The sequence below is a fragment of the Amblyomma americanum genome, chromosome 3 (genome assembly GCF_052857255.1).
Source record: "Amblyomma americanum isolate KBUSLIRL-KWMA chromosome 3, ASM5285725v1, whole genome shotgun sequence".
In the NCBI taxonomy this organism is placed as follows: domain Eukaryota; kingdom Metazoa; phylum Arthropoda; class Arachnida; order Ixodida; family Ixodidae; genus Amblyomma; species Amblyomma americanum.
In genome coordinates this window covers 217336418-217358062 of record NC_135499.1, presented here as the reverse complement: position 1 = coordinate 217358062, position 21645 = coordinate 217336418, and the positions used below count along the sequence as shown (strand labels likewise).

The following is a 21645-nucleotide window of genomic DNA, read 5'->3' as shown; positions in this document are numbered from 1 at the left end:
CTCCGGATCAGAACCCGACCGTGGCGGCTGCATTTTTATGGAGGCAAAACGCTAAGGCTACAGTGTGCTGTGCGAGGTCAGTGCACGTTAAAGAACCCCAGGTGGTCGAAATTATTTCGGAGCCCTCCACTACACCTCGTTCTTTCTCTCTTTTTTCACTCTTTCCTTTATCCCTTTCCTTACGGCGCGGTTCAGGTGTCCAACGATATATGAGACCGATACTGCGCCATTTCCTTTCCCCAAAAACCAATTATTATTATTATTATTATTATCTCCACTTACTCACGGAGTCGGTTGTGCGCCTTTCCTTTCGTGAAAATGAACGGTTTCGCAAAGTTGTCAACGCCAATGAACTCTATGAACGCTGTGGGCTCACTTGTTTTGTTTGGTTTTTGAGGAAAGGAAATGGCACAGTAACCGTCTCACATCTCTCGGTGGACACCCGATCCGCACCGTAATGGAAGGGATAAAGGAGGGAGGGAAAGAGGAAAGAGAATAATAATAATAATAATTGGTTTTTGGGCGGGAAAGGAAATGGCGCAGTATCTGTCTCATATATCGTTGGACACCTGAACCGCGCCGTAAGGGAAGGGATAAAGGAGGGAGTGAAGGAAGAAAGGAAGAATAGGTGCCGTAGTGGAGGGCTCCGGAATAATTTCGACCACCTGGGGATCTTTAACGTGCACTGACATCGCACAGCACACGGGCGCCTTAGCGTTTTTCCTCCATAAAAACGCAGCCGAACGCGGTCGGGTTCGAACCCGGGGGAAAGAGAAAACTGAAAATTGAAAGTTGCATTTTTTTAACTGAAAATTGAAAGTTGCATTTTTAGGAAAGACGCGGCGCTGCGGAGCGCCGGAACACGTGTGGCTCGGTGCTACTAGTGGCGCATGTGCAGTAGTGACTAGGGAGCGAGAGAGAGAAAAATATCCGCGGCGAGGCACGCGTTGTGACGTAATGTGCCTCCTCGGAGCGCCGCCACCACGAAATCGCAAGTTCGCGGCCAGTAAAGCTTTCGCTTTAAAAGCGCGTGAACGCGTACTACACGCATCCAGTTCATCATCATCATAATCATCGTCATCCAGTTTATCCAGCCAGGCAAGGGTAGAATAATTATTGTACTTTTATTTTTTGGTATGATAGCACTACTAGGAAAATTTAAAAGCGGTTTTTGGTTTTGAGGAAAGGAAATGGCGTAGTAACTGCCTCGCATATCTCGGTGGCCACCCGAACGGCGCCGTATGTAAGAGACAAAAGAGGGAGTGAAGGAAGTAAGGAAGAAAGAGGTGCCTTAGTGGAGGGCTCCGAAATAATTTCGCGTTTATTTAGTATTTGTCTCATATATCATTGGACACCTGAACCACGCCGTTATATCCCTTCCATTACGGCGTGGTTCAGGTGTCCAATGATATATGAGACAAATACTGCGCCATTTCCTTTCCCCCAAAACCAATTATTATTATTATTATTATTATTATTATTATTATTATTATTATTATTATTATTTCTATTTTGGGCATACGTACACCCGGCCAATGCCAGTTCTTTAGCAGTACCACGCCAGCGTCGACCAAACTGCTTGTCAGCTCCTTACCACGGCGCGGAGCGGTGAAGTTAACGATAATAACCGCGTGCGCACTAGTTTCCCCACATAGCGATTGTCGTCCGCGGCAGAGACCACACTGCAGATTAAGAAAATTTTAAATTAGTGCTCTTCTTCGATGTTGACGGCCATCAATTAGGCATTATAACCTTGCCCCCTAACATGGAAAAAAAAAATCATTAGCTAATTTAATTAATAGTCGAATTACTGATCCGTATTAGGTACATAATGTCCGCCTGGCTGTACAACCCAGCTCAACAGACCGCACCGAGGTACCTCTATAATGGTTTTTAAATTAAAATCTGTAAACCGCCCTGAATATAAAGGAAGCCAACCGTCATCGAAACCATGAATCAGAGGGGAATGGTTCTATTTTTTTAATTATATAGTGTTGATCAGTCAGAAATTATTAGTGTAATTAATTTATCGCTGAAAGATAATCGATTAGAAAGTAGATGAAGAAACAACCAAATGCCACGTGCCGCACTGGTGCACGTCCCACCAGCGTTACTCTGCAGGCACAGGATGGCGCAGTGCGGTTGATATCAGAAACAAGGAATCACCTCTAACGTGTTATGATAAAATCGTGCTACTTGAGTTCATTTAGTTATTTCTTCCAAGGTTTTCAACCGGTGAACCCTACTTATGCAATTCAAGTTGGCCGCTTTTGAACCGTCAAAGCAGGTGCTGTCATCTGGCGGCTTTAACGCGAAACGCTAACATTAGTGCGAGCAAGACTGACGAATAATAACCTTGATGAATAGCAGTAAAACTTAAACAATTTTTTTGTATTAACTAGTTATTTTTGGAGCAGATTGATGGTAAAAAATAGTAGCAAGAAATGATTTTAAAAGATTTAGGCTTTCTAGACTTGGTACATAAAGGCGCCACAAACTCACTTCGAAGGGCAAAGCATCTCTAGCATTTGTCTAGTGCTGCATTGTCGCTTCAAGGGCAAGAGACGTTTAGTAGTACGTCTATGAGCCAGCAATCTGTGCGCGGCGCTTCTGAAAACAGGTATGGCAGCCTTTCTCAGCCTTTGCACGTTACGTCGGTAAAAAGTAGAAAGAAGAACAAGAGGCGAGTGGAGAAGAGAGAGAGAGCGAACGCGGAGGAGAATACTGTTGTCGCTGCCGACACGCCGCTCAGTGGCAAAGGCACCACTTCAGGAAAGGTGTGCAACAGGTTCGCGGAGCGTCTGATTGTCTCCGCCGCTCGTTGCTTCTTTTCTGGCTCTTGGATTCTTTGCCGCTTCTCGGATCAAGCGCCGCGAAGTCATGCCAGAAGGAGCGTTGACGGCTCCGCAGCTTCTGCTGCTGCCGCTGCCTTGAGCTTGGATTTCGCCGCTCGGCCAGCAGCCCGTCCGAGGAGGCGTTGTCGCATTCTTGCCGGGGTTCTGCCCGGGGGAATCTGCTTTTCGGTGCCAACACGATCGCCGCCGCGCCAAGATCCTGTTTTTAGCCGGAGCCGGCGAGTGACCAACCCGCCGTGAGCGCGGCCGTGTTTCGCCATGAGGTGCTGTTTCGGAGAAAAGCCCAAGACCTTCCACTGCAAGGTGGTCCTCCTGGACGAAACAGAGCTCATCCAAGAGATCCAGGTACGTCTTTTCGTGTGCCACGCGCGTCACGCTTGCAGACATTGCCCCCAATATTATCGATGCGATGTGGAGCTGTCAAATTTGTGCTAAGATTGAGGCGTATATATGTGTTCTCGTCGTTACTTCAATGCTGGACGTGAAAAGCTTCTTCGCATAAATCCATCGACATCGCTCTGGGAGATGGACGTATGACGCCGTTGTAATAAGCTGCTTACTGAAATTTTGTGACACTAATGTCGATGAGCAGTGAGACGCCTGTGTATTTTGTTGTTAAAATAGTCACCGTGATATTCCTTTCTTAATTGTTGTCTCTATCTATATATGAATATAGTCATCAGCCTCAGTTATATACTGTGTGCTACGAACTGTGGCTCTCGGCATGTTTTGCGATCAGTGATGCGAAAGCTGAAATCGTTCATGGCCTCTTCCGCAACATATCGAGCTTATTCAATGGCAGTGGGGATAATTACTAAGACCATTTTGAGAGTTAGCTCAGGCAGCCGTCAAGAGTTGACACGGCACGCTGACAGAGGTGCGAATGCGACGGCATAACTCAAAACAACAACAAAAACAAGAAACTATCTGATATTATCTGCGGCTCGATATCTACCGGCAATACGTCCGTTTCTTGGCACGCGAGAAATCAGATCCAGGACCTCTGTTGTCGCATTTTTTTTATCTGTTGCCATAACTCAAAACAACAACAAAAACAAGAAACTAACTGATATTATCTGCGGCTTGATATCTACCGGCAATACGTCCGTTTCTTGGCACGCGAGAAATCAGATCCAGGACCTCTGTTGTCGCATTTTTTTTATCTGTTGCCATAACTCAAAACAACAACAAAAACAAGAAACTAACTGATATTATCTGCGGCTTGATATCTACCGGCAATACGTCCGTTTCTTGGCAGGCGAGAAGTCGGATCCAGCACCTCTGTTATCACATTTTTTTTTATCTGTTGCCCACAGGGCTTATGGGCACATTTCAGCGTGGTACCTAGTTTTATAATCTCTATAAATATACAGGTGCCCCCGGGAGTGCCGTGATCAGCAATGACAATAGGCAGCTTCGCCATCTTAGGGAGAAAATGTGGTAGAAACGAGAAAGGGAAGTTTCTTACCGGCGTAATGCATCTCATTTTATGAAATAGCATCTCAGCACAGTGCAGAGCGATGCGATGTCACGTGGCCGCTGCCCTCTCAACACCCGTCACGACGACGCCATACTTCTCAGATTGCATGTTTCCCTCGCTCTAATCAGGCGTGATCCATGTGGCGTGCCCATTGTCAACGCTGTTTGCTGCTCGAGCGTCGCTGTAATCGCCACCTCCTTCGCGCGCACCCTGCCCCAACGCTACACCAGCCTCCTTGATCGAAGGTGCAAATTGCTCATTATAGATGCAGGATAAGGTGAGCGATAAATCATCGGTGCCGTACTGCGCCATGGGCACGTTCGCGCGCTCCGTTGTGTGGCGAAGAAAGCTCTTCCAGCTCGCTCTGGCCGAGCTCGCCTTTCTGGCTAGGCACCGCCGTCTATGCGGCTGGGTGTCTTGCTTTGTTTCTGGTGAATTGCCACGAAGAGCACATTGCTATAGTGTTCTCGAAAATGGTGTTCAATTCCGGATAACTAAGAACGACGAAAAGCTGGGCAAGTTTAGTGGTAATAGTGAATCATAGCGCGAGAAGTATAGGTGGACGACGTACGCAAAAGTGAACTGTTCAATTTGGCAAATATAAATCACGGAATAGTGAAGCAATAAGCGCGGTGTACATGCAGGCAGCATGAGTCCCATTTCACATGTGCGCATGCAGTGTCTCCAGTTAACAAGGTTAGGTATTGCATATAGAGAGATGGCGAAACCTTATTTTCATAACACGGGATAAGCGTGGATAAAGCAGGGAAAATATAGCGATATAGTTTCGTACTTGAATGTTGTAAAGCGAAGGTAAATGCACAACTAAGGAAAATCGGCCAGGTGTACAAGTGTTAGGCTCTGGAGCTCAGTTCGAAGAGCTCAGTTCGAGGCCAACCTTGTACGCTCGGTGTGCGTCTTAGTTCATGGTACGTGGCCTCATTATTCTTCTCCCCATTTTGGTAAAAATTGGAGCAGCGTGTTGACAAGTTCAGTAAGTAAAGACAGAGGTGTAGAGGCAGCCATCTGAAATAGGCATTTGCACTAGAAGGCGCAAGCGTTTGACCTTTTTCGGTGTCACATTCTAGAGTGCAGCACTTTCTCCGAAGACCTGAGCCTGTGTGTAACACGGATATACCACGAAACAACTATACGCGAAGGTCGCGGCAAAACACCCGTCGCGAGATCCACGTAGTGTCCCCCCAAACACTCGCTGCCGTCGGGTTCAGTTGGGCTTGGACGGTCACTTCAAACACATGTTCTTGTCTCCTAATCGTCATGCACACGGCGTCAGGTAAATCCTTCGTGTGTTTCATTTTGGCCTGTCTTTCTATTTTGAAATTTGAACCCACACTTTTCACCGTTGTATCTTCGAGTGGGGCACATTTGTGGAGTGCTTTGTGTCTTACATATGCCGCATCGTCTCGAGGCATCTGGTTGTATCCCATACACTCGCTACAAGCCTGTCCTGCTCAGCTAAAGGCGAATCTCTAATGCAGGCAGCCGTAGCCTCGTTGAGTGGACTAGGATCTGCACTACGGCCGCGGAGCGAGCTTTCTGCCTCCGTAACTGGAGTGCACGTGCTTGTCCGAGAACTATACATGCGGCCCCAGCTGACTCCGGACCCTTCGCATCCTTCACTCAAGACGCGTCGCTTTTGTTCGTAAAGTACTCACAAATCGCCAGTAACAAGAAGAAGCAAACATTCCTGAAACTTTAGTGCGTAGGTACTGTTCAATGTCGAGACTGATTCGCTAAGACTGCGCAGATGTGTGGCGTCATAGCTTTCAAAGCCTACCGTGCCGTATTTTCTGGACAGTCGTCAGCACTCGGATTTGGGTCGTCAGAAGCCAGTTCTACCTGAAGAGAAGAGGATTTACCTGGGTGTCCGCACACCACACATTGTACTATCGATTCACATTGAGAGCTCATTAACAAGGAAGTAGTGAGTTTATAGTGACATACTTACATAGTACTCTTAAAAGTCGTTGTCCTACTGTCGGAGCACTGACCTTCAGGCGTATACGACCCGTGCAAAACAGCGCATTTTTTCATTTCATTTCATTTATTTCATTAAATGCCCGAAGGCATTACATAAGGAGGGGCTTACAAATGGTTTTCTGTATATGCACTCATGATGAAAACATAGGCACAATGAACTTAAAACTGGAACTGTAAACACTAAGAAAAAAGGCAACTACAGGTTCACGTGTTGTGAAAATGACTAGTGAGTTTCGCGCGAAATGTTTTGCAACCGTTGCATGAAACTATGTCGCTTGACAGGGCATTCCAATGGGTTATTGCGTCAGGAAAAAAACGAACTGCCCATTGCTAAAGTACGGCTCTTGATGCTGGCTATGGGGTGGCTGTGGCTGAAGCGACTGGAAGTTCGGATCGGTGGTTTCAGCAGGGGGTGCTTTGACGTCGGATGGTAGGAAAAGCTGTGTAGTAGGCAAAGGCGTGAAATAATGCGGCGTGGCTCAAGTGTGGGGAGGGAGATAGAACGTTTGAGTGCAGTGATGCTAATTTCTTTTGTGTATTCAGAGGCGATAAAACGGGTCGCGCGGTTTTGGATGGCCTCAAGTTCGGCGGTGAGGTAGGCTTGAGAGGGATGCCAGATGGATGATGCATATTCAAGTTTGGGACGAACAAATGTTAGGTAAGCAGGTTTTTTTTTTACTTCGGGAGATGCTGACTTGAGGTTACGTCGTAGATAACCTAAGACACGGGAGGCATCTGAACATATTCTTTGGACATGGTTTACCCAAGATAGTGAAGATGTCAGATGCAATCCGAGATACTTATATGACGTTGTTGGGACAATCGGGACTGAGTTGTTGTTGTTGTTAGCCTATCAAAAGATGGTCCATACCCACACTGGGGGATCGGCCAAGAATCGGGTGGCTGTTCACCTGAACGCAGTTTGTAAAAAGGAAAAGCACGTGGGAGCGCAACACCGATGAATTCTTCCTCATGAACAGAAAAGGGATGAGAGTTTTGATTTCAAAATTATAAGAATAATAATAAAGAGAGGGATTAAATAATAATAATAACTGCGCGTTTGCGAGAGAACGACAACATTTGGCATTTATCAAGGTTTAAAGGCATCAGCCATGTGTCGCACCATGTGGCTATTGTGTCGATATCTTTTTGTGGCAGGTGACTGTCGGTGGGATCACGAAGGGGGCTGTATATTACACAGTCGTCCGAGAACAGTCTTATTTTGGTGCTTGTGTTTAATGGAAGATCGTTGATCGTTGATCACTCGCACAAGTTCTCTTCCGTCAGAACTAACAGTAGTCAAATTGTTAGTAATTTATGGCTTGTAGTCCTCACCTGTGCCCCAGAGAAGCTATCTGTACGCATCCATGGATTATCCGCATAGCGATAAATTTAGACTCTTAATCATGTACCGACCGGACGTGAGGTTCTTATTGAAATTGGCATTTCTTTTCCCCAATTCTTCCGCCGCTCTTATTTAAGCAAAATTTGTCTCTTAAACGATCCAGCGAAGTTGCCGTGCGGTCATGGCGTCTTCCTTTTCTTGCTCTCGTATAGTTGAGACTTGAATAGGCCCAGCGCTCAAATTGCGGTATATCGAACAGGGCCTAACGACCACTGGGCGTGCAACGTGATATGCGTTATTTACACGCCGTCTTGGTGCACCGTGCAGCACGGCCCATACACTTATCGAAATTACAGCTCTGTGCCTCGAGCCCCTTCTCTTTTGCTTTTTCATCCTTCCAAGCACCAAGGACGCATTTCAAGCTTCAAAACGCTGTTTTGCAAGGAGGAGGACATAACGGCTAAGGAAGTGATGGCGGTCACTAGTAGTCTGCATTTGCAACCATTGTCCTCGACTGGTTTGCGTCGCTTATATGCTCCATCAGACAAGACAATTGATACGTTTACGTTCGTTAATTAACGGAAGGCGAGATTTTCCCGCTTCCTTTGTCTTCTGTCACAGAATTAGGTTAGCGTGCTTTGTGCTTTTCTTCTGCAACTTTTTTTTTAGTTTTTGACTTTCCATTTGCTTTGTTTCGAAAGAAACTGTCGAATGTGCCTCTTTCTTTGTGTCGGGTTTTGCGCCACCGAAGTGATGCGAGGCGACATTTCATGTGGCAGCTGTATAGAAAGAAATGTTTTCTCGTAAATATAATTTATTCCTAGTTACGCGGTCGACGGTCCAATGTCTTGACTCCTCTCCTGTCGGTCGATAGGGCGCAGCTTATCACCCCGCTTTTTTTATTTTTATTTATTTATTTAACAAATACTGCAGGCCCTAAGTAGGCCCTAGCAGGAGGGGCGAAAAAAATACAGCATTGTGAATATCAATTCATCTCGCAAAACATAAGTAAGCAAAATACACTGAGACGTGTTCAACTCTTACAAGAAAACATACATAAATACGAAACACGACTATGAGGTAGACGACAATTTGTGAATGGAATCAACGGACATGATGGCATCAGAAGGCAGCTTGTTGAATTCCTCTATAGTGCGTGGATAAAAAGAATATTTAAAGGCATTAATTTTAGTTTGATACGGCTTTAAAGAATGTGCATAATGATGTCTTGTGGGACGAGTTGCAAGGGGTGCAAGGTTAAGGTCGGAACTCATGGCGAGTTTGCTGTTTTTCAGCAGAAATAGAAATTTTAGTCTCTGGATTTTTCTACGTATTTGCAGTAGTGGGATGGCATTTTCTTTCATTAAAATGGAAGGAGAGTCATTTAGAAAAGATGAAGCGCACGGCTTTCCGCTGTAAGCCTCCAATGCCTCAATATTATTTTTGGTATAAGGGTCCCAGACTGTGCAAGAATACTCTAGTTTGGGTCTTATGAGGCTGTAGTAAGCTAACTGCTTTATCCGGGAAGGAACGTTTTTAAGTTTGTGGCGAAGAAGTCCAAGTTTTCTATAGGAGGATGAGCATGTATTGGCAATATGACTGTTCCAACTTAGATTACTAGTTATGGTAACACCGAAGTATTTATATTCCTTAACTTCTACAAGAGGATGCGATGGGAGGATGTAAGGAAATGAGTGTACAATTTTTTTGTTGGTGATTTTCATAAAAACTGTTACCGCGGAATTAAGCTGCATATCCCAATTACTGCACCATGTGTCAATTTTCTGGAGGCTACAGTTAAGGAGGATTTGGTCTTTAGGCCTGTTAATTTCGTTGAACAAAATGCAATCGTCAGCAAAGAGCCTAATTTGGACCGGTTCAGATATAAGAGCAATGATTTATATCAATTTATATATTTATATATATTATATAGCAATTTATATATATCAGAAATAACAACGGGCCTAGCACACTACCTTGTGGAACACCTGATGTAACTGGTAAAGAATTTGAATGATAACTGTCAATGCTAACAAACTGTACACGGTTGGTGACATATGACGAAACCCACGTGATTACAAATTTAGGAAGACCAATTAGTTCAAGTTTATATATTAGTTTAGCATGTGACACACCATCAAAAGCTTTTTGAAAATCTAAAAAAATGGCATCGACCTGCCACGAGTAGTTAAGAACTGTTGCAAAGCTGTGAATAACAGATGTTGATTGGGTCACAGTGGATAAGCCTTTCCTAAAACCATGTTGAACAGAAGAAAGTACACCATTGTCATCTAGAAATTTGGTTATGCAGTTACCTAAAATATGTTCTGCCGATTTACAACCAGTGGAAGTGAGTGAAATGGGACGATAATTAGCAACAAGTGCCATGTCACCCTTTTTAGACACAGGCACAACACAAGCTGTCCTCCAGTCGGAAGGAAGTCTTCCTGTTGCAAACGACGTGCGAAATATTATTGAAAGAAATTTAGAAATAACTTCTGCATAACGACGCAAAAATATGTTGGGGATTTTATCCGGACCAGAAGTGGACTTAGTTTTAAGATTTAACAACAGTGAAGTTAATCCTGGCAGTGATACAATGCCTGGATCAGGAAAACAAAATGCATCACTACGAAGCCTACATGGATTTGTATTTGCGAATACGCTATGGAAGTGCCTATTAAAGTGCTCAGCAATGGTAGTTTTGTCAACAAGGATTGCACCCTCATGCATAATTCGGTTAATGGGCTTTTTTTTTCTGCTAAGTAGTTCCAAAACTTTTGGGGGGAGTCATGAATAAAGTCCGGTAGTGTGTGCTCAAAGTAGTACCGTTTTGCTTTCTGAATTTCTTCAGTAAGGTTCGAGTTGAGAGTTTGAATTATGGATCGAGTGGATCCTATTCGTTTCAACCGTTTAATTTTCCTCGTAAGATGCGCTATGTTTCGACTGATCCAAGGATTTATCTGGCGTGTTTTCTTCATTTTCGTAGTGACAAAATTGTCTATGCAGGGGAAGCAAATTTTTCAAACCTTTCCCATAATTCATCATCGTCAGAACCATGAAAAAAGTCTAGGCAATACTCAAAGTAATCCAGCACACTTTCGTCGTTTGCGTGTGAAAAGTCCTTGAAAGGAACTATTTTAGCCATAGGTTTTTTGTTCACACCATGCACAGGAAATGAAACGTAGACCATACTGTGATCAGATAAGCCACATTCTACGGACACTGAAAAATTTTGAATGGAACGACTTAAGACAAGCACAGAGGCAGAATCACCTTGCACACGTGTTGGTTCGCTAACAACTTGTTGCAGGTCATGACAAAGAATTATATCACATAACTTATCAGCATCGGCACCAAAGCCTGAAAAAAGAGGTGGGTAATCCCAGTCGATTCCTGGCAGGTTAAAGTCTCCTGCCAGTATGATTCTGTCACCCTTGAATTTGGACATATGATCAGCAAGGTCATTTAGGAATAGTGCTGGTGAATCTGGAGGTCGATAAGCTGCAAAAACTAGGTAGGACTGGCCGCAGCAAATTGCTTTTAAAGAAATACTTTCGTGGCCAGCAATTTCCTTTAGGTTGATAGCGCAATAGCCATGCTTTACGAGAACCGCCACACACCTACCACCGAGAAGGCCTGTCACAACGTAATACTTAATAGCCGGGAGGAAAAACGTCTCTGTCATCAATGTCGTCTCGTAGCCAGGTTTCCGTAATTACAGCAATACGTGGATCATATTCAAGTAATATAGCCTCAAGTTTTTCTGTTTTGTTTAGGACACTACGTGCATTGATGTTTATTAGTCTGAGTTTTTGGTCACTGGGAGCCGCAGGTAAAGGAGTTTGTGAGCCGCTCTGATGGTCTAACCTGCCAGCCTGCTGCTTGGAAGCCTGACCTGGCAGCTTCACTCGTGCATTCTTGGCATCATCCCATGCATACAGTATTCCATCCATCAGCAGCTTATCGTTCAGTAGAATTGCTTTTTTTGCCTTCCTTTTTCTCTTGTTTGGCACTTTCCCACAAGAGCTTGCGTTTTCTGAGTGTGTTATGGGAGTAATCACTTTGCAGGGACATGTATTCACCTTTAAGTTTGAAAGCATTCTTCAGAACTTTCTGCTTTTCATTAAAGTCCCGGAAAAAGATAATGGCATGTCTTGTTTTCCCTGGCTCACCAATTCTTCCACTAATAGGTCTCACGGTCCTCTGTGACATTGCTGAAATTAATCAAATCGAAATCAACGCCTTGAATCGAAGTGTCAGATGAATGATTGGTTGCTGATGGAGTAAGGTTCCTCAGTCGGGTACTTGACGCTAACGAGGAAATGCAAATGCAAAAAAAGAAGAATTAGAAAAAACAACCGCGCTGTGCAGTGCATGTGCACCGCACGGCGTAGACATGAGCGACGAGCTATCCGCTGTAGGGAAACTTTTAACGCAAAGTAGGTCCTCCATTATGACTTCCCCGTTGACTCATGCATGCGGCCGTTCGATTACGCTGTCGCGGTGGTGGCTGCGAACGAGTAATTTCCTCCAACATGCTCGTTTATCAAGGCAACGAGTGGTAACCCGTACGTGCCAGCGCGCAGCCGAACTTTGTGTTGCAAAAAAAAAGAAAAGTGTCCCCTTTCTGTGTATTTTCCTTGTACGCAGGCGAATCTCATACGCCTTCTTCCACAGTTCTAATTACATTGTCAGAGTTACAGCGCCCTATACGCGTGGCTCACAAAAGCAGGAAGTTTCTTCCGCCCATTGAGAAGACGGGGGAAAAGAAACAAAAACAAAACGGACAGGCAGGGCACACACAGGCGACATTAACTGGCAGAATAAGGCCTCCGCAGAGCCGCGAAGAAAAAAACAAAGCATAGAGGGAACGGGAGAAAAGTCGGATGGGGACGACGCGTGTTTAGCTGGGTGACCGCGCGTCTACCCCTCTGTCCGTCCCATGAAGTTGATTACACGCCCGGCGCGTTTCTACGCGTTGTAAGTGGCCGTAATGCGGGGAGCCCTGTTACCGGCTACACACGCACATGCATTGCGTGTGTCGGCCGGCTTCTTCTTCGCCGCCAGGCTTCCTGCGCAGAGGCAAACAAAGCGCGCGCGCGGCGCCATTGATCTGTGCACGCGCAGTGCACGGAATGGGGCCGCGCATCGGTCGATGCAACGCGCCGCGCGGCCGAGCATTATGATGTCACGTCTGCGCAGCGTCCGCTTTATTCGCGGGGACGCTTTCTTCACGCCCCGAGGCGGCGCGGAAACGCGGTCTTCGTCTGTGCGAGAGCAGCGCTCGCGCGGTTACGTCTGCTGAGTATCCACCATTGGCTGCGCTCCAGATATCTCTGTCGGCATGCAGCCACTGCGAAACGTGTTGTACGTACTAATACAAACCGAGCCCTGTGTGCTTCTGGAAGAGCGACAAGCGGCGACGCCGTGAAGGTCGTCCTTTTGGCGAGTGGTCCACTGTGGATGAGCCGAGGGGTCGCCGAGAGCAGTCGAACAATACCGAAAAGTGCCCGCTTCCCGTCGGCCCGGCATGCTGCGGCCGAGGCTATTCGAAAATGCGGGGCTTCCTTCGACCCTGCTTCCATATGCTCCTTTGTTTACCGGGGTTCGTCTGTGCGTTTCGTTCTTCCTTGCTCCGATTGTGGTTCCTGTGCGCCGCTCCAGGGCTCAATGTGTTCGCGTCTGCGACAGCCTGATGGTTTTTTTTTTCTTTGCGCCTATATTTCCGCTCCGCTTTTTTTTTTCCCCTTCTCCGCTGATGGTTGCGGCTATCCAGACTCGCTTGTCTCCGCTGCCCGCCTCGCGGCGGACTAGGCAGAACGGCAGTGACGTCGTGGAGAACGGTGATTTTCTTCGCTGTGAGAGGGGCATCGGTCACTCCCCCTGCGGTAGCGCTCCGTCGTTTGCTGCCCGATTCTTTCGTTTTTCTCTCTTTATTTTCTCCTTTTTCGTTTTCGAGCCATTGGTCTCGCGACCGCTTTGCCCTTCAAGCATCGCAAAACGTCTCTTGCACTTCTGCTGCCTTTGCGTTATCACAACTCGACTGGTTGGCCCCGCAGTCGCTGGTCACTGACACGCGCGGAACGAAAAGTTTTCGCTCGCAAAAGTTGCCCTTCTCGTTGCCTGTCTACATCGGCCTGTGTCTGATGTGCGCTTACGTGTCCGTCTGTTGGGAATGCTCAAATACGACAGTTAGCCGATGATTTTACCAAAGGAGACGGCCACTGGTGTTTCGCCATTCTTACTTGTTTCGCGGTTCTGATGGACGGAAAGAGTGGTTGCATGCCGCACCGATGTTGTGGTTGAATCGTTGTTTCCAACGGGTACATCCGGGGTCATTTGTGGAGCCCGTCACGTGGCGACAGTTTCTATACTTGGGCCGTAGCATCTCGTTCTGCGAGTCCTCTCCTCGCGTGCGTGCCAAATGAGCTTGCCTTCGAAACATTTGGACTCACTTCAAGGATGATGCGCGGTCGCGTGCACAGATTAACCCTGCGTGACGTTGTTATTAGTCGCGGTACCGGGCGTTCTGGACTACAGCACAAGGGTACGGCCTTCCATTCCCGTCGTGAGTGCGGTGGTGGCGACGCCATGTGACATGCAATGCGTGCGATTGTTCTTACTCGTGACGAAGGCGCTCTTGGTGCGAATTGTTCAGCCTTTCGTGCGGAGCATTGTGAAACAGCTATGCATAGGTGAGCTCGCACGTGCATGTGCGTATGTGTATAATACTCTCCTGCAGCGTGCTGAAATAGTAGCAGCATGCTCTACATACGCACCACCTTGCGCTCCGACTCCTTCGCATGAGAACTGTCCCGCCCGTTGCTGTCAAATGCCTCCAGAAGCCTTACACATAGCGCTTCTGAATCTCTGCCATTCGGCCCATCGATCGCAAAACCGTGTTGGCCTAGCAACGTCTGACAAACGCTTACATTTGCTTAGTTTAGGTTTTCAAGAACCGTTACAGTGCAGCAGTTTGCTGCATGTAAATAGGCCCGCTCCAGTGGAAGATTGAATTAGCCCAGAGCGTCGAGGTCGGTGTGAAACACGAATGCGTTGAGGTCATGAGCAGTATATACGTGGACTCGCGGGCATCGGCATCTGGTCGCATCAATGCGTGTGATGGTCACGGAGATGGCGGTGCTGGGCCTTATGGCGAAGCCTCCGCCCGCATCCCTCGCTCGTGGCTCATTACGGCGCCGCCGGTCGTCCTGGCCGCCACGTCGAGGTATGCGCTGCAGTACGGATCCGAGAAGCAATCAAGGACAACCCTTGACGCGCGGACGATGCTGACACGGCAGCCGCCAAATGGGCGGGGGTAGGCATTTTGCGCCTACGCTGGTGCCGTGGGAAGCAAATGACCGCAGCGGAAGGTCTCCGCCGCTTGACCACAGCCCGCGGGCTCAAGTTACGACCGTGGAGAACGCACCGCCGTCGCTGCACATATTGCCGCCCGGCTATATCACGCTGCCAAGGCCACGGAGGGGTGCTAAAATAGCTGTTCACCGCCCGCTATGCCTCCACGAAAGCGGTAATACGTCCCGCCTCTTCTCTTCCATGTAGTTCGCTTGCTTTCTTCTTTTTTTTTGCGGCTCGTTTTCATCGAGTGCTCCGCTTAGTAACTCCGCCCGGTGATAGACCGTATACTGCATCTGCACTGTGGTGCTGCACTGGTGTGTGGTATATGTACACGTGCTGGTACGGGGGCGTACCTTCGTTAGTGGCCGTTTGTAGATGTATTCGTCACGGTTGTGACTGTGGCAAGTACGAGCCATTTTGTTGCTTCCGCTGCCACTGAAACTTCGACACGTAAAGACAGTGTTTTTCTTGGCTGTCTAGTCAAATATGGTGTCCATTAAGCGAGTGCTGACGTCATTTCCCGTGGCGGTTCTAGCTCTACCAATAAGCGTCGCGAATCCTTTAACGCACTGCCGCTATGACGAAGACAGCGTCCCATCCGATCGGGGCTACGCGCACTGTCCGAAAGGATCACGCCCTGCCCGGGTAGTGGCTGCGCTGTGAAGCCTCACTTTCGTGCGAATACTTGCCATTAGGGAAAAGGGCTCCAGAATGTCCTTCCATGGCTGCACTGAGTATAACGAGGGATCTAATGGACGAGACTGGGAGCTTTTTGTAGCCCTTTCGGAAATCATCGGAGCGAAGGCAATGCATAGCAACCGAAGTTTCGCGTTTTCTACGCTACTTCTTATGAAGCGTCTAAAAAAAACTTTTCTTTCTTTTTTTTTGAGAAGCTTGCGTATGGCAGTGATCGTCAGACATATTTAGAGATTCATTTTAACTGTCGTATGCTGCTCCTTGCGAGCATTACCGGAAATAATTAAAAAGCAGCACAAACTCCGGTTCAGTGCATGTTTAGCCCAGCATCCAAGCTGCCATGCAGCCTCAAGCAACCGCCTCGCTTGAGAAGCGGCTGGGAAGCGAATATATGTTGTCGAAAGGCGGGGCGATGTGTCAAGGACAGTTCACGTGAAGGGAGAGGCCAAATGGCATTAACATTGTCAGCCAGGCGAGTTTCCGTTTTCACTGTATCGAACGAAAAACCACGTATACGAAAAAGAAGTAGCGGATGAGATCTGCCACTGGTTTATCGACTGGCTTCGTTTCGCCATTTGTATAAGACGACGAAAGGATGGTCATTATCCTTGCAGTCTTGTTCCTGGGGAGCTCAGCTGAGGAAAGTTTCCGGGATAACGAAGCTTCCTATAGTCCGCAGTGAGCCTTGCGGAGCTTTTCCGCATCTCTCCGCGTTTACAAGGTGGCCGTGTGACGAGAGGTGTCACGTGCGCCATGCTTGAGCGCGGATCATATATTTTTCACAATGCAGGCAGGAGTCTATGGAGCCAAGCGGATTATAAAAATGTGCAGGTCCTCGTTGCCCTTTGGTGTCAAACGTGGCTGTCATAATGACACCTATAGCTGTTTTAACGGATTCAGCTCCTCTTACTGTTCCGTCTGCGTGACAGTGTCCCGAACAAGGGAATGAGGCTACGTTTACTCGTTGAACAGGACGTACTGTACCATAGGCTCGCTGCGACAACCTGCACACGAGGAGGTTAGTAACTGTATACTCGCGCACGCCGTGGACTGTGCGTGGTATTTGTGTGCCTGTGCTTCTAACCCTCATTCCTCCTTTTCAGCCACTTCATCCCTGCATTCAAAGCGTTCGTTGAGAATGAGATAATTACCGCTACATTACTTTCCGTATAACTGCCTAACCTGCTCACGATAGCAGTTCTCTCTGTGTCGAAAACTGCTGACACCGAACAGGCCCAAATGCTTGATTGGTGTTCTTACTTCAAACCACAGCGCCAGAAAACTAGACCGAAAGGACGCTATCAGGGCTCTCTTTTATTTTCATCTTCTGCACGTCCCTTTCTCGATGAACGTCCACAAACTGCTTCAGCTCTGTCTTGTTTATACTTTGACGCGCATTAAGCGGCGGCACAGACCCTGATACGCACTGCATCAGCAGTAGCTTAGGCACATGCAGTGTCGTTTGAAGCCTCGATAATTTTATATTTTTTTTATACCCCGCATGCCACGGCATAACTGCCCCGAATTCTAGGCGCCAGCTATGACGAGAAAACGACTCCCCAACTCGTTGGCAAATCACGTGAAGGCAGAATCATTTATTGCTTCTTATTTCACGCCGCTTGCTTGCTGCTACGCGCTGTTCAGTGCACACAGACATGCGGGCTGCCGTCGATCGGCCTGGCTTCGTCGATGTCGGCTGAACGCAAAGAGAAGGAGACGGGCGCCACTGCAGGGGCACCGCCGCGCGAGGCGGAAACCGTTCGACGCCCACTGAATCGCTACCCCCGCAAGGCGGTCAGCGCTGGCGGCGGCAGCACTGCGGAGGCTTCCGTATGCACGCACGCGCCAGCCGCTCACCGAATGACGGCTGTCGGACGTGTTCCGGTCGCCGCCTCCGCGCGCTGTCCTTGCGTGGACAGCCGTGCTGGCACCCGCAGACCAAGGCGAGCGGTCATCTGCGGTGGTTGCGCAACTGCAGCAGCTGGCTGGCCGGCAGGGCGCGCCGCACCTTTCGGAGCTCGCCCCGTTCGGTTGGCGAAAGAACGAAAGGCGCGCCCTGTGATTCTGTCGACGATGAGGAGACTTTCTGCCGACGACTGGAGACCTTGCCTTCGAGTGGCTCCATGCACCAGCTTTTGTGTACGGGCGACATCTCAAGCTGCAGACCCTTCTAGAAGCAAGTGGTTTGGACGGAACGGTGTTGGCAGCCGCCTGTATGTCCGTTTGCATAGGTGTCAAGCTTGGTTCCTGTCCAAGTTCACTTCGTGGAAAGAAAGTAAGAAAGAAAGAAAGAAAGAAAGAAAGAAAGAAAGAAAGAAAGCATGGAGAAAAACACAAGGTCTTGCGGTCAGCGGGCACTCTAAACACTGAAGGCCGATTTCTCAAGCTCTTCAAGACAGCTCTCGGCAGAAGGATCTGTGGCCTTGGTTCAGACAGGGAGCGCCTGTCCGCGGAAATTGAAGACTTGCGCGGGAGGCATCAGGAGCTGTGTTTATACGTTGACGTGTTAAAGGGAGCGCTTGCTGCTTTCGAAAAAGGCTGCTTGACTAAGGGACCCGCCATTGCAAGACGAGGGGTCGTCGAAGGTTTGCCCATTCTACAATGTCGCGTACAAAACTTTAAAAAAAAACGCGAAGAAGGGGCATTGTTCTTTGGCGACGGACATCACATCCGCCTGCCGTATCGCACGAAGCATGGCTTGCGTGTAGACACAAGGCAGCGCGGAGAAGACTGATCGCCACGGTTCGTGCGCGCACCTCCGACCAAACACGGGGAAAGGGGGGGGGGGGGGGGGGTCCTCAGGCATTGGTGCCGCATGTGTATCACCCAGATCTTCGCCGTGCGCAGGGGGAGTGCTCGTCCGGTATGCGCCTCCATCGGGCGCACGCCAGGGCGGGGTCAAGGGTCGCGGCGGTGGCACGCGCGATACTTGCGTGACCTCCCGTCGTGACCCCGTCGGCAGGGTCACCGCCTCCGCCTGCGGGGAAGAAAAAGCGGCGCACTGCCCCTCCCACGCCCACAAGGTCACCCTGTAATCTTCGCCGACTCTCGGGTCTCGCTCGGGGCTGAACTCCGAGGGTTCGGGGGAGATTCGGTTCTTTTAGAAGGAGCGCTCTTTTATGTACCAATACCTTTTGTGCTGTCCGTGCCTACGCTATACCTTCCACCTCAATCGTTTGTTCAGCTAAGTGACGTTATATAGCCACTGAGCTACGGGGTCGAATGCTGTGCCGTAGGCTGACACAGCCTTTGGGAATTGCAGTTGGTAAGTCAGAGCATCGTGACATTCGTTCAAGTCAACGTTTACGTGACATTGCACTAAAGCAGAGTAGCTGGTGTATGCATCGCAGTTTTGCCAGTGTAGGCCGGATATTTCTCGCAGAAAGATGACCACGTGGGGTTTCCCCCATTGAAGCTGACACGGACTCTTCTCTAAACAGCTGGCCATGCGCACCAGCGTTCTGCCAAACTTTGGAACACCTTGTGGCGTTACGGCGAGGTTGCATGGTCATGTTCTCTTATGTACAACGTGTTAATAAGTATCTCAAAAGGCGCTGGCCTGATGTTGTTTTCTGCCCCCCCCCCGACTTCCTTGACATCGCCCCGGAAGTATGCGCCCTAAGGGAAGGCCGTGGTCGTCGCTGGCGATTGTCACTATTGTACGATGTCCTTCACGAATGCGACAGCGCTATAATAACTCAAAAGTCGTGCCCAAAAGTACACCTGTGTCCAGATAAATGTGTAAAACAGTGCGGTGATGCGGCTGCTTTAGCGTATCTGTAAGGTAGTAAAGCGTAGCAGGTTACAACCTCCCCACCTGCCTGGTGACCTCGAAAATATTTGAGCCCAATTTGCTCTTTCCCTTGTCCGGAAATCCGGAATGCCGCCGGGGCCGCTCCCATGCCGCTGTTGCCGAGAGGGAGGTCGGAGAGAGAAGCCGAGGGAGGGGGACACGTGTAGGTGAACAGGAGAAAGTCTGTGCAGAAACTGTGGCGGTCCGACGCCGCAACGAACGGTCTCGCACGGTGCCCAGCTTGGTTGCGCATCGCTGGAATTTGGACGAAACTCCTAGACACAGAGCAAAAGAAAAGCAAATGGGCGAAGAGAAGGGAAGCAGCTTGAGAGAGCTTTTGAAGGCGCCTAAAGTATACCGGCAAAGGTTCCGAGAAGCGCGCGTAATTACACCTGGCCAGTATGCCGCCCTCCCCGCAGGGCCCTGCGTCGGTCCATTCGCTGTGTCCGCCGTTTTGTGCAGCGCGTGAGCCGATACCCGAGTGAAAGCCACTCCACTAGTTTGCTCTCCCGGCGCCTTTTACTTCCGCTGCGCTGCTGCTCTTGGTGGAGGGGGTCGCCGTTTGGGGTCGCCCTTGGAGAATACGGCGGGAAGCAGCACACACGGGGAAGCCGGGGTACTCTGAAATAGGCTTTAGCCGAAAGTCGTCTTGCCTTCGTACCTGCCTGGCTAAAACTGTGCAGCATTGCGGAAGGTGAAGCTGCTGTGTCAGCCAATGAGGCGCCTAGCGCGCAAAGTTTTCGCGTCGCACCTAAGAACGATTTCATGAGTGGATGGCGCAACCGTAAACCACCATAGTACGCACTGTCGCTGCTGAGGCGTTGACCAACCAGGAGCCGTGTTTACTTACACACAGCGCCGTGAATCCGGCCGCTGCTGATAAGCTGATGTCAGTTCGGGCTTCGACAGCGCTGCTTGGTTTTGGCGAGGCAGACTTATGGCTTCTTTTATGGTTTCTTGACTTATTGTCCTCCCTCCTTCCTTTTTTAGAGCTCTGGAGCTGTTGGGTGCCATTCAGGGAGAGATAAGGGAGACTCCGTGTGAGAGGTGCACAAAGGCGCACTTTCTGCTTCCCTTCTTTTTCTTCGGACAAGAGGGCGCTCGACGTTGCCGAAGCACGACGCTCTGGCCCCGCAGTGGTCTGCGTGGAGAAACACAGGCAGTGCCGTCTTTCGTCGTGTTCGCCTAGTTGGCTTGCGCTCAGCTCTTCAGGCAGGCCGAATGGTTGCAGCTGCAGCGCGTTCTTATTTCGACGTCGGCCGCCTGACGTTATTTATAAACACGGGGTCTGCAACCGATTGCGTCGCACTCAGCTGTAACCGCGACAGACAGTCAGGTTAACCATGCAGCATGTATGCCTGGTCCGACGACAGAAACGACCGCGGCGGCTGCGTTTTTATGGAGGAAAAACGCTAAGGCGCCCGTGTGCTTTGCGATGTCAGTGCACGTTAAAGATCCCCAGGTGGTCGATATTATTCCGGAGCCCTCCACTACGGCACCTCTTCTTCCTTTCTTTTTTCACTCCCTCCTTTATCCCTTCCCTTACGGCGCGGTTCAGGTGTCCAACGATATACGAGACAAATACTGCGCCATTTCATTTCCCCCAAAACCAATTATTATTATTATTATTATTATTATTATTATTATTATTATTATTATTATTATTATTATTATTATTATTATTATTATTATTATTAAGACTTTATGACCACTGGGTTTGGCCGGCATATCGGCTTCCAAACATGTGCGCTGGCCTTAGCGGCGGCTTTATCCTTTTAATCATTTATGCATACGTATTGTCCTGTCTGGACGACTGCACTCCTCTTAATCTGGCAACTATGGTGATCATTTTTGTTTTCTTTAGCGCAAGGGCACCTAAGGCCAAAGAGCGCCAAACACAAGGTTTTCGGTCGGCTCAGGCTAAAATATGTGCACACGTTAAAATCAACACATACGGTCTAAGAGTAGTGAGTATGTGCATGATTATAGTTTGTCGTAAAGGTGTATAAGTGAGGTGGACTTTAGGGCCTGAAGTGGTGTATAGGGCCTAGAAATTGTGGTAAGAGTTGTTACATATAAAGGACGAAGCCAGGCAGCTAGCCTCAACCACAGC

At 48.6% G+C, this 21645-nt stretch overlaps 1 protein-coding gene across 3 annotated transcripts in view; it reads left to right on the top strand.

Annotated features, from left to right (window-relative positions):
- The first annotated feature begins 2545 nt into the window (after window positions 1-2545).
- The window catches only part of LOC144126065 (band 4.1-like protein 4), a 96065-nt gene continuing 76965 nt past the window's right edge, over window positions 2546-21645 (top strand). For 2 of the 3 annotated variants that reach the window (XM_077659971.1, XM_077659972.1), the window contains exon 1: window positions 2963-3200. In XM_077659971.1, the coding sequence (XP_077516097.1) occupies window positions 3114-3200 (87 nt within the window). In that variant the 5' untranslated portion in view covers window positions 2963-3113. Of the gene's footprint in view, window positions 3201-21645 lie in introns of all 3 variants that reach the window. The other variant, XM_077659973.1, reaches the window with a different exon arrangement.